Source organism: Balaenoptera borealis (assembly GCF_965194805.1).
Source record: "Balaenoptera borealis genome assembly, chromosome: 4".
Lineage (NCBI taxonomy): Eukaryota > Metazoa > Chordata > Mammalia > Artiodactyla > Balaenopteridae > Balaenoptera > Balaenoptera borealis.
In genome coordinates this window covers 19,320,970-19,333,594 of record NC_138861.1, presented here as the reverse complement: position 1 = coordinate 19,333,594, position 12,625 = coordinate 19,320,970, and the positions used below count along the sequence as shown (strand labels likewise).

The 12,625-nt window shown below is 34.9% G+C and overlaps 1 protein-coding gene across 5 annotated transcripts in view; it reads left to right on the top strand.

Annotated features, from left to right (window-relative positions):
* The window catches only part of EIF4E (eukaryotic translation initiation factor 4E), a 127,195-nt gene extending 123,814 nt beyond the window's left edge, over positions 1-3,381 (top strand). For all 5 annotated transcript variants that reach the window (XM_082391780.1, XM_082391778.1, XM_082391777.1 and 2 more), the window contains 2 exons: positions 4-143; positions 2,604-3,381. In XM_082391780.1, the coding sequence (XP_082247906.1) occupies positions 4-143; positions 2,604-2,718 (255 nt within the window). In that variant the 3' untranslated portion in view covers positions 2,719-3,381. The remainder of the gene's footprint in view (positions 1-3; positions 144-2,603) is intronic.
* Positions 3,382-12,625: the final 9,244 nt, after the last annotated feature.

Genomic DNA, 12,625 nt, shown 5'->3' with positions numbered 1-12,625 from the left:
AAGCTGCTGTGCCTTATTGGAGAATCTTTTGATGACTACAGTGATGATGTATGTGGAGCTGTGGTTAATGTTAGAGCTAAAGGTGATAAAATAGCAATATGGACTACTGAATGTGAAAACAGAGAAGCTGTTACACATATAGGGTAAGTTTTGCTTTTTGTGTGCTTCTTTTAAAATAGGTAACTAAAAGCAGAAGTACTTTTTAAATAAAAAGTATTTATGTAGACCATTATTTTCCTTGTTTTCATGAACACTTTTATAATCTTGAACTGCTGTGCATTGGTATTCAGTGTCTTATTCATATTTTTTTCACTTCCGTAAAATTTCTTTTTCCTAGCAATGGGGTGTATAATCACTATTTTAGCATGTAGCATTTTATTATTTAGCATATGAGAATATGTCTTTTTTACCCTACTTTAAAACCATAATGCTAATGTATAATACTCAATAATTTGGTGAATATTGGCAAATAGTATATGTATATTTTGCACACATGTGTACACTTACGTAAAATTTTCATTGAAGTTAAAGTGACAAAACCCACATGTATAAATTTTAAAACTTTTTTTTGGCAAATATTACTATTTGCAAAAGTTGCCTGTTGTCCCCGCCCCCCCATCTCCCCCACCCCCAGCAAATGTCAGTCAGTGTTAACTAGGATTTTCTTTTTACTATATTTAAATTAGTAAAATTGGACTTTAAATTTTGTGTTAAAATTAAGTACCAGTCATAAGTCACAATATGTTTGGTTTGCCTCTTTGCATGTTGATTTTTCAAACATTATGAATTCTCCTGTGAACATAATTCCTTTCTGGATTAAAAGATGTGGGGATTTTCCAGGTTTCATTCTCCACGGGGTTTCTTATAAGAGAAGGTTGATTGTTGATTCGTCACCATATTCCTGATCTTTCTGTCAGCCTTAAAACTTACTGACTGTGGGGGTCTCCTGTTTCTTTGAAAATGTGTTAAAGAAACTAAGTATGAACTTCTTTCCTCAGAAAGTTTTTTATTTGTGTCAATATTAAACATTTTTGAAATCTCTATAAAACTTTTGGCCTCACTTTTTCAAGGAAAAATTTTTTTTCACCCTTTTAAGTTGCATGGCTCAGTGCTCTTTCTGGCATTTTTAGTGATTAAGTATAATCGAGAGTAATACATTATACCCTAATATAAATCTGATAATAGTTATAATTTTAGTTATCATAAAATTATTTTTAAATACCCTATTCGAAGGAAGGTAGTAAAGTCTTCTGAAGGGTAGAATATGAATAAAATTTCCTGGTATCATACTGCTAGAGTATTTAGCTCCATGAAAATGTATATCTCTTTATTTTTGTTTCATTTTGGTGCCTATTTTTAAAATTTTGCTATTTTTTCTCAGATACCAGATTCCTAACTTGACCTATGATGTTCTCATAAGATCGTATGATGATCTGTCCCCAATTTTACCTTGTCAGCCTTATCTCTCATATTTACCTTTCTTGTGAGCTGTAGCCACACAGCCTTATTTTTGTTCCTCGGCCTTCAGATGTGCTTCATTCTCTTAGCATTATACTTTGACCTCATGAGTTTTTAAAAGGAGAGATTTCTCTGTTTTCAAAGAGGAGGGCTTCCCTGGTGGCGCAGTGGTTGAGAATCTGTCTGCCAATGCAGGGGACACGGGTTCGAGCCCTGGTCTGGGAGGATCCCACATGCCGCGGAGCAACTAGGCCCGTGAGCCACAATTACTGAGCCTGCGCGTCTGGAGCCTGTGCTCTGCAACAAGAGAGGCCGCGATAGTGAGAGGCCCACGCACCACGATGAAGAGTGGCCCCCAGTCGCCGCAACTAGAGAAAGCCCTTGCACAGAAACGAAGACCCAACACAGCCATAAATAAATAAATAAATAAATAAATTTATTAAAAAAGAGGAGATTAGATCCTCCTTGTTAATAATATCACAGCCCCTGTGCTTACCCTCTTTAATACTCATCATATTTGTTCTTAAAATAGCGTCACATCTTATTTGAAAATTAGGTTGTAGAGTTAATATATAAGGCAGAAATCATGTTATGTTCTAAATTATCCTGAAAATATCATAAATCGCCTTCACAGTGTTTAATTTTTGTGTGTGCATTCTTGTCGGTAATAGGTAAGGTAAATGTAATTGCAGTAACATACAATATTTATTAAGGTTTATATGTAAAATATAATTGAAGCATTTTAGATCAGAAAATTAAAACGTGCGTGTAATTGATTTTGAATACATTAATTATGCATGTGGTACAGCTCCACCATTTGTATTTGTGATTATTTGTTTGTAAATAATCAAGTACTCTAAACTATAAACACCATGAGCCTAGAGACTGTCCTTGCTTTGCTTATTATTAATTTACTGATAATTATCACAGTACCTGATACATAGTAGACTCTCAAATATTGGTTAAGTGATTAACCAAGATTGTTGTGAAAATGAAGAGTAAATTTTGCTAAAAGGAAAAAGGTGTGCAATTTCCTATTTCACTCTCGAGGTATTATTTTTTAATGTAAAGAATAATGATACTGGATTTGGGGTGTATGTTTGAATAAAAATTAATGGCTACTTTTCTTCTTTTTCATTTTCTAGGAGGGTATACAAGGAAAGGTTAGGACTTCCTCCAAAGATAGTGATTGGTTATCAGTCCCATGCAGACACAGCTACTAAGAGCGGCTCCACCACTAAAAATAGGTTTGTTGTTTAAGAAGACACCTTCTGAGTATTCTCATAGGAGACTGCGTCGAGCAATCGAGATTTGGGAGCTGAACCAAAGCCTCTTCAAAAGCAGAGTGGACTGCATTTAAATTTGATTTCCATCTAAATGTTGCTAAGATATAAGAGAAGTCTCATTCGCCTTTGTCTTGTACTTCTGTGTTCGTTTTTTTTTTTTTTTTTTAATTTTGGCTAGAGTGTCCTCTCTCCCAATCAAAGAAGTACAGTCAGTACACATCGTCCCCAGAATCCATAAATGTGTTCCGGGCCCACTCTGTAATAGCTTAAAAGAATTAACGATTACACACACATTTGACCCATCTACAATATTAAAGAAAAGAATTTGCATTTCTATACCTTACAAGAGAACGATTCTGTTTATGTTCCATTGTATGCAGGAGCATATTTTGCTGGTTTGAAAGAGTATGATGCATACAGTTTTCTAACAATTTTCTTTGTTTCTTTTTACAGCATTGTCTGTGCTGTACTCTTGCTGATGGCTGCTAGATTTTAATTTATTTGTTTCCCTACTTGATAACATTAGTGATTCTGATTTCAGTTTTTCATTTGTTTTGCTTTTGTTTTTCTCCTCATGTAACATTGGTGAAGGATCCAGGAATATGACACAAAGGTGGAATAAACATTAATTTTGTGCATTCTTTGGTAATTTTTTTGTTTTTTTGTAACTACAAAGCTTTGCTACAAATTTATGCATTTCATTCAAATCAGTGATCTATGTTTGTGTGATTTCCTAAACATAATTGTGGATTATAAAAAATGTAACATCATAATTACATTCCTAATTAGAATTAGTATGTCTGTTTTTGTATCTTTATGCTGTATTTTAACACTTTGTTATACTTAGGTTATTTTGCTTTGGTTAAAAAATGGCTCAAGTAGAAAAGCGGTCCCATTCATATTAAGACAGTGTACAAAACTGTAAATAAAATGTGTACAGTGAATTGTCTTTTAGACAACTAGATTTGTCCTTTTATTTCTCCATCTCTATAGAAGGAATTTGTACTTCTTATTGCAAGGCAGTCTCTATGGTGTCTTCTTGTAGTGTCTTCCACATGAATAGCGTAAGTTTGGAGCATTAGTTTGATTATTATGTTTATTTTAATTTTTAATAAATTGAATAGGTAGCATCATATATATATGGAATTAAATTGATGTGGCTATCTTTTTTTTTTTTTTTTTAAGTAAGGTAAGAGGCACAGTCCTTCAGTCTTAGGTAAATAATGTACTCTTAATATGTTAAAACTCATGAGAATTGCGACCTTGGTGCATCACCATTTGATTGGTAGGAATAGCAGTTGTAAAACTTGGTTGCTGAATTGAGATGTTATTTTTCAAGTGTCCAAATGACACCATAGGGAAAGAGTTACAGGTGGTGGGGGGCGTATGCATTAAGAATTTTGTTAGTGTTGCTGTCTAAATAGAATTATAATAAACAGGTTATGAACGCTTGTATTTATAATGATGAATTGGTGTAGTATAGATTTATGTAAACTTGAAAACTTGATCTACTCTTTATAGGCATCATTTGAAAGCAAATTTGAAAACAGTTTGTTTATAATAATTGTATATTTCAGATCCCGTAAAATGAAATATGGCTATATTGTAGACAAAAGGGTAAGTTGAACTGTAGGTAGAATGAGAACCATTAATTGAGAGGAAATTTTGTCTTCAGATGGTGATTATGAATTAATCATTTTAAAGCTGATAACTTTGACAAAAATCCTGTATAAAATAAACATGAAATTAATAGTATTGATTTTATTGAAGAATTTAAAACAGTTTAAAGGGTACCACAAGCTACCATCTGAGTACTTGCAATACTACAAACACCCCTTGTTCAGTATTCTAGAAATAACTGAGTCTTTTGTGCTTATAATCTCAATATACTGTACCTAGTAATATCTGTTGTTTAAGGTTGGGTGATTGTTTAAGGTGATTTATTGTCTTTGTTGATATATGTAGTTGTGAGCACTTCAACAGCTTGCTTAAAAGTGACCGTGGAGGTGGTAGTGTGTGGGCAGTGGGTGGCACTGGAAGAATATATCTATTAGAAATTAATGCTTAATTTCCTTAATTCTAGGATGCAGTCCATTTTAAGAAGTATCAGCTTTGGCGGGTAGAGGAGGAATAATGCATTAAATGTACACAGTTCTAAATTTTTAAAAATCCTAATTTATAGCATTTGATTGTCCTTATTATTACCATCTGAGAATCACAATCGGTTTTAAGTCTTTTTCCCAGTATGGGTGGGGAGGAATGATTCTGAGTCACTTTTGGCAAATGCCACTTAAGTACCACAATGACTTGCAAATTTCCTAACTTTATTAGCATCTTTTCTAAATATAAGATTAGATTGTACATGATTTTCTAAGTTACTTTTCCCTCTGTAACAGGATATTATAAATAAATATATTTTCATAGTAGATTATTAAAATAATCTTTAATGGGTAAATAGTAGTTCATTGTAGGGATGTGCCATATTTCATTTAACCAATTTTGTTAATAATTCCAGTTCTACAGAAGGATTTGAGGCATACTATGTAAGAATCAAAAAGTTAAAAACCTTACTTAGTACTTATGTGCCAGGCAGTGTTCTAAGCACTTCACATGCACTTTAACCTGCACAATAATCCCTTGATGTAGGTGCTGTTATCCCCCTTTTGCAGATGAAGAAACAAAACCAGTGAGGATTTAAGTCGCTTAGTATGGATTTGAATCCTGGAAATTTGGTTTCGGAGATCCTGTAAAGCACATTATACAGTCTCAGTGGTATAGAGCCTACCTGATGGGCTATAGTAAATTGCACCAGATTGTAGTAAGTTTATAGGTCAGGACATTTTAAATTTTACTTCCTTTGGTAATGAAACGTATAATAGATGGAGCCTCCCCCGAGGCCACTCTGTTCGCAGTCAGCTAAACTAATCATTTGGGGTTTTTTGAGAACATGGAGACAAAGGTACAGGAGTTTAGAGGTGCATAGATTAAGTGAATATTTTCGTATACAGTTTTAAGTGTCTATATCCTGTTATCTTCTAAGATAAATGGCAAAATAAAGCAAAGTTTTCAACTTGAGCTGAGAATCTTAAATGCTGAAGTTTGCATTCAAAAGTATAATTTTAATTTACTAAGGCAGTGTGATAATGTGATGTTTTACATTTTAAAATTAAAACAAGTTAATGACAAGTCTCTGTGCTACTTTTTATCTCTTAATTGTTATGGATTGTCTTCATTATTGAGTAGAGGGGAAAAAGAGCTGAATTTTCTCACTCAGAGTTAGACCTTCTGGGCAAATGCAAAATTTCAGGTCAGATTGACGTTAAAAAACAAAACCCTAGGTCAGTGCTATCTGTTGTCTCTCTGGACCAGTATAGAAATTAAAGAATGTCTAGGAACTTCTACGGAAATTTGATATTGCTGTGACATTAAAGTATGTGATCATTTCTCTTCTAACGGATTTTTAAAAATATATTTGTGACAAGAGTGCAGTTTGGGGTTTAAAACTGGTCCTTCATCACATATAATTTGAGAGACACTAGTCTTAGGTTGTTTTCCTGAGTAGCCAAGACCAGCTCATTTGCCCATCAGTCTCTAAAAACAACCAGCTTACTATCTCTTCACTCCTCATCTCACAACTAATGGACTTGGTGTCGAAGTTTCAGCCCTAGTCTGTAGTGTCTTTCAATAATACTTTCTGGTATCTTGCTTATTGTGAATTTCAAAGTAGAACTTCCTAGTACCTTGGATAGTTTTAGACTTTAATAGTCTTGTGATTATTTCTTCCACTGCTAGAAACAAAAAAAAAATGAAATTGTGGGCATGAGATCACATGTGCTATGTCTTTCCCAATTCAGAGGAACCAGTTTCCACATTTTAATCTTGCCCCCTTTTCTTTTACTTCAGAACTTACAAATTCCTCATAGTTTTGCACAGAAGTTATATCCCTACGTTTCCTCCAAAAAATACATATTGAGTACCTCTGTTTACTGTGCTCTAGGTGCTGGGGTATACAGCAGAAAACAAAAGACTGGTCCCTGCTCTAAAATTTTAAAAGCAGACATCTATTCAGAATAAATAAATCTTTCCACAGGGTTCTGCAAATATTTTATGTTATTGAAATAGAAACTCCTAGGGTTTCTATTACTGGGGATTAGTAGTCTAGAGGTAAATATAAAATGAAGTTGTTTGCTCTGAACACCCTTCCAGCTCTAACATTGAGTCTAAACAGATCACACTATATAGGAGGACTCGACCAAACCCTCACATGTAAATTATAGCTTTTGCAAGACTTAATTTCTACTTTATATTACTGAAATCTGTATGATTGTCCAATTAAAGTTTTGTGGGTGTGGCTCTTTTTTGCTTATGAGATTGTACTTTTAAAAAATTTCGTCATTTATTTAACATACTTTAGAATTTGTTGAAGCATTTTAATTGATTGTGTCTGCATTGGTGTGGTTTTATACATAGCAGTTCTCCCTTTATTCACCTTCTAAAATATTGATTTTTTTTTTCTTTAATGTTTGACATAAAACACAAACATAACACATGCCTATTTTGTTTTGACTGTAGAAGGGTAGAAGGTGACAATTTCCTGCCTCCTTCAATCCTACTCTTCTTTTTCAAGGTACCACTCAAATTTCTTGTATATGTCTATAAATTTTCTGTGCATACACCAGATGTATGTGTGTGCACATGTGCGGAACTTTTTTCTTTGGACACAAATCATTTTATTGAGAATATCAGTATCATTGTTTTCTCATTTAATAATCTTGGACAGTCTTACACGTCATAACGCATATAAGACATTCTTAATTGTCTAGTGATCCATTATATGAATGTATGCCTTATTGGAGGACTGCCTGCCTGCCTTCTTTCCTTGTAATTTTTGCCTTTACAGTCTCCCAATGTAAGTTGTAGTCTTATCTTTGTATGGTGTAGTTTTTTGATATGTGTTAAGTTTGCTTTTCTCTAGCAGTACTGTATGGCCCTCTATTCTCTACCCATTCCACACCCAGACTGTTCTAATCCACACGCAGTTACCATCATCAGTTTTGTAATTGTGTTCTACAGAATGCTGCTTTGCAAGTTTTGCAGTTTTGGGCCTCATGATATTTTTCTGATTGATTTTTAATTGTTTTATTTTCTTCTAGTGAGCCAACATTGTTTAAAATACAAATAAAATAGTTTTTTTGCTAGATTGTACTTTTTCCAGAAAACAAGCATTAAGCTAGCAATTCTATTTTAGATTTGTAAATATTAAAAAAGCTTGAATCAGATAACACTGATATAGGACCTAGTTTTGTTTTCAAGCCTTGTAATGAATTTAACTTCACAACTTTTGAACTGAGAGCATTTCCCAAACACATCTTTATATTGTCATAACAAGTTTCTTTTGACATTTGTTTTGTTTTTAAGGGTTTTTTGTTTGGGGCTTTTTTTTTTTTTTTTGTCTTCAGCCTTTAACTCAATTTTGTGTAAGTGGTTTGTGCATGATGCTTGACATTTTGTTTTTGGTATAAGATAATTTATAAGGTATGTGAGGCATAAGATTTGTCCCAACTTGACCCTGCTTTGCGTTGTCTTGTTATGTCAAAGTGTTAATTAGGTGTATTCTGTATACATGTGGGGCTTTTTCTGTTCTAGCAGTGCCTTCTAGATAATAACCATAGTTAAATATTGCAGTGTTCTGTGCTTCTCCAAACATACGGGATTTGTATTGAGCCAGAATGATGTTTAAGGGAATCGTAAGTTCCTATTTCATGCAACTTTTTCTCCTTTCATTAACTATTAATTATCTACCATTAATTATTTACCTCCTCCATGTTTTTTTTAAGTGTTGCTATTTTATAAGGGTTCTATCTTTAAATGTTCATATCTTCCATCTCTACTATTCTTAGGTTATCCATACTGTCAGTGGCTTTCAGATCTCTGTCCTTATCCATGACCACCACCTTATGGTTCAGATCATGTTTCTCCCTGCCTATTGGACTTCTCCGTCAGGGGTCAGCAAACTGTAGCTCATAGGTCATATTTGGCCTGCATTCTGTTTTGTAAATAAAGTTTTATTAAAACATGGACTTACATGTTTGTTCACATGTCTGTGATTTTTGTGTGTGTGTGTCCTATAATGGCAGAGTTGACTAGTTGTGACTGAGACAGCCTTGCAAAGTGTAAGATATTTATTACTCTGGGCCTTTGTAGAAGTTTGCTGATCCTTACTCTAAATGTTTTGTAGTGACAGTGTCAGCAAAACCAAATGTCTTATTCTATTTTCTTTTCCTTTTCACTTCCAGCAAGCCCCTAACCCCATTCCCACCTGATGGCTTTACCATTAATCCAGTCAACAGAGTGTGATTTGCATCATTATTTTCTTCTCTCCCGTCTACTTAGACAATGTCCTTGAGTCCACTGCAGTTTCTCCTGATTGTCCCTGGTACTGTCTGGGTTCTTATGCTAAAAGGCATCCCAGCTGACCTCCCTGCTTTTTTGCCCATGTCCTCAAATGCTCATTGTTTATCTGCATGTTAAGATTTACTATTCAGAAAGCAGCCAAGGTAATCAAGTTTTCTAACTGGGAAATACTGGAGCTTATGTACTTATTCTCAAAGTGATAGTTGGTGTTTTTAACTACAAAAATTATTGCATGGTGGTTTATAAATCATCAGGCAAAGCTTGTACTCACTCTATAGGACTGTCTTAATATATTTTTTGTATTACCTAAAGCAGCATGTGGTATGCCTCTGTTTGTTTCTTGCTTTATTATAGGAAGTAAAAAAAAAGGGGGGGGGGAATGTGAGAAAAGATTCAGCCAGAAATGAGGTTAGCATGCAAAATCCATTCCATAAAGCCCATTCTAGTAACCAAATAAAATGGAGAAGCAAGTTATTCGAAGATGGTAATGTCATGCTTGGGCAACTGCCATTTGTGGGACACAATTTTTGTTTTAAGTATACAGCTGGCTATGTCAAAGGAAGATGGGATTCAGTAGATACTCCACAATAAGATTAAAGAATAAATAGCAACCTGCTCCAGAAAAGGACACACATGCTTTGGTGTCAGAGAGCCTCAGTTCAAATTCTAGTTCTGCCATCTATTCAATGTATGAACCTAGTCAAGTTAGTTGAGCTCTCTAAGCCAGTTTTCTCATCTGTGAAACAGTGAGTGATACCTATATCAGAGGGCAATGGTGAGACTTAAACGACAACATTTGTATAAAGTATAGTGCAGTACCAGGTGCAGAGCAAATGTGTAAAGAATTTTAGCCACCTTCCATGGGTCTTCATAAAAAAAAACCTGTAGTGTATGTAATGCAGTGGCTGACATTCTATAGTAATTCTAGCTTTTATGGGATTGGGTGTGGTTTTTTTGGGTTTTTTTTTTAACATCTTTATTGGAGTATAATTGCCTTATAATGGTGTTAGTTTCTGCTGTATAACAAAGTGAATCAGCTATACATATACATATATCCCCATATCTCCTCCCTCTTGCGTCTCTCTCCCACCGTCCCTATCCCACGCCTTTAGGTGGTCACAAAGCACCCAGCTGATCTCCCTGTGCTATGCGGCTGCTTCCCACTAGCTATCTGTTTTATATTTGGTAGTGTATATATGTACATATATATGTATATATGTAAAGGTCACTCTCTCACTTCTTCCCAGCTTACCCTTCCCCCTCCCTGTGTCCTCAAGTCCGTTTTCTACGTATACATCCTTATTCCCGTCCTGCCCCTAGGTTCTTCGTAACCTTTTTTTTTTTAGATTCCATATATATATGTGTTAGCATACAGTATTTGTTTTCCTCTTTTTGACTTACTTCAACCTGTATGACAGGCTCTGGGTCCATCCACCTCACTACAAATAACTCAATTTTGTTTCTTTATGGCTGAGTAATAGTCCATTGTATATATATGCCGCATTTTCTTTATCCATTCATCTGTCAATGGACACTTCGGTTGCTTCCATGTCCTGGCTATTGTAAATAGAGCTGCAGTGAACATTGTGGTACATGACTCTTTGAATTATGGTTTTCTCAGGGTACATGCCCAGTAGTGGGATTGCTGGGTCATATGGTAGTTCTATTTTTAGTTTTTTAAGGAACCTCCATACTGTTCTCCATAGTGGCTGTATCAATTTACATTCCCACCAACAGTGCAGGAGGGTTCCCTTTTCTCCACACCCTCTCCAGCATTTATTGTTTGTAGATTTTTTGATGATGGCCATTCTGACTGGTGTGAGGTGATAACCTCATTGTAGTTTTGCATTTCTCTAATGATTAGTGATGTTGAGCATTCTTTCATGTGTTTGTTGGCTATCTGTATATCTTCTTTGGAGAAAAGTCTATTTAGGTCTTCTGCCCATTTTTGGATTGGATTGTTTGCTTTTTTGATATTGAGCTGCATGAGCTGCTTGTAAACTTTGGAGGTTAATCCTGTGTCAGGATTAATAGCCTAGTGTAGGCTGATGAAGTGATGAAGTTGCAGTTCCATAAATGTAATTGGGTGTGGGGCTTGACCACATTTTGAGATCCAAGTTTATAATCCAGCCCAGCGTATACAGTCTCAGGGTGTAATGTAATGGTACTTAAGCTAACAGTTTTGGATGGAACAAAGTTATATTGTTAACCCCCCAAGGTTGCTATACATATATATCAAATTGTATGTATTATTTAGGATTTCTATTGTTCTGAAGCCACTCCATGGATTCCTTAGGCTGAGTGTCCTTGTATTCCCAAATTAAGGGCCCCTGATCTAGGGGGATGGTAACGGCTGCATAATTCCTTAAACCAGTGATTCTTAAGGATCACTGTCAGACACAGCACCCCATATGTCAGACACAGCACCCCATATGTATAAGCAAATGTATCACTCTTATTATTCTGAAGTGAAATTCATAGGTAATGTAACTTGCTTACCGCTTGTTAAAAAATAAATTCCCTGTCTAGAGAATAATAGAATAATCAGAGGGGTAATTAGAGGGAAGTAGTTTTTAGTACAGTTATTTTAGCCCAAACATAACTATTTAATGAAAGTAGTCTGGTAGTTGAACACATACCTAGTGTTAGTGTGAATGTGACAACTCTAAATGCAAGTTGTTAAGTTACTCTGAAGTGAACAATGCTTAGTACTAAGTTCTGGACAGAACTATACATTTTTTCAACTTAAGATATTTCTGGAAAATTCAGAGTATATTGTGCAAAAATTGCTTGGTGTTAGATGTTAGGTAATACAGTTAGATTCAAAATTTCAGTATTAAAAGTAGATTTTTTAAAAATTTACATGAATGTCTGGCAGGATAGTTGAATGTCACTAGGGATACCAGCTCTTAGGTGTGTACATCTGTGTATTGCTCATCCCTAATAATGCCAGAGGCACCTCACCTATAATTGTTAAAATCAAAGTGTCACATAAATTTCTACTGGTTATGGCAATAGTCAGTGGTACTGTATCCTTTGAGAACTAGTCCTTTTCACATTTCATTGTGCCTGATCCTAAGTGATTCTTGTGATCTTGTGATGATTATTGTGACCCAGGGACCATACTTGAAGGCATAATGATCTATATCTGCAGTATCCAGAACAGTAGCTCAGATATCAGACATTCTGTCATTGCAGAAAGTTCTAGTAGACAGCTGTGCTGCATAGTTTCTCAAATGAACTTTTTAATAAGTTTCAAATAGCAGTGAGTTTTACTTTTGGACCGGTATCGGAAGAACTAGTTATGTGTACAATCATATGCTTTAGAAGCAGGGTTTCACATTCTTTTTGTGAAAGTTGAGCTTGATAAAGACATGTGCCAGAATGGAATGTCACCAAATCTGCAGATGGGTCTAGGCTCTACTGAAAGAGTTCTAAAGCATAAAACAGCATTTTTCAGTATATTT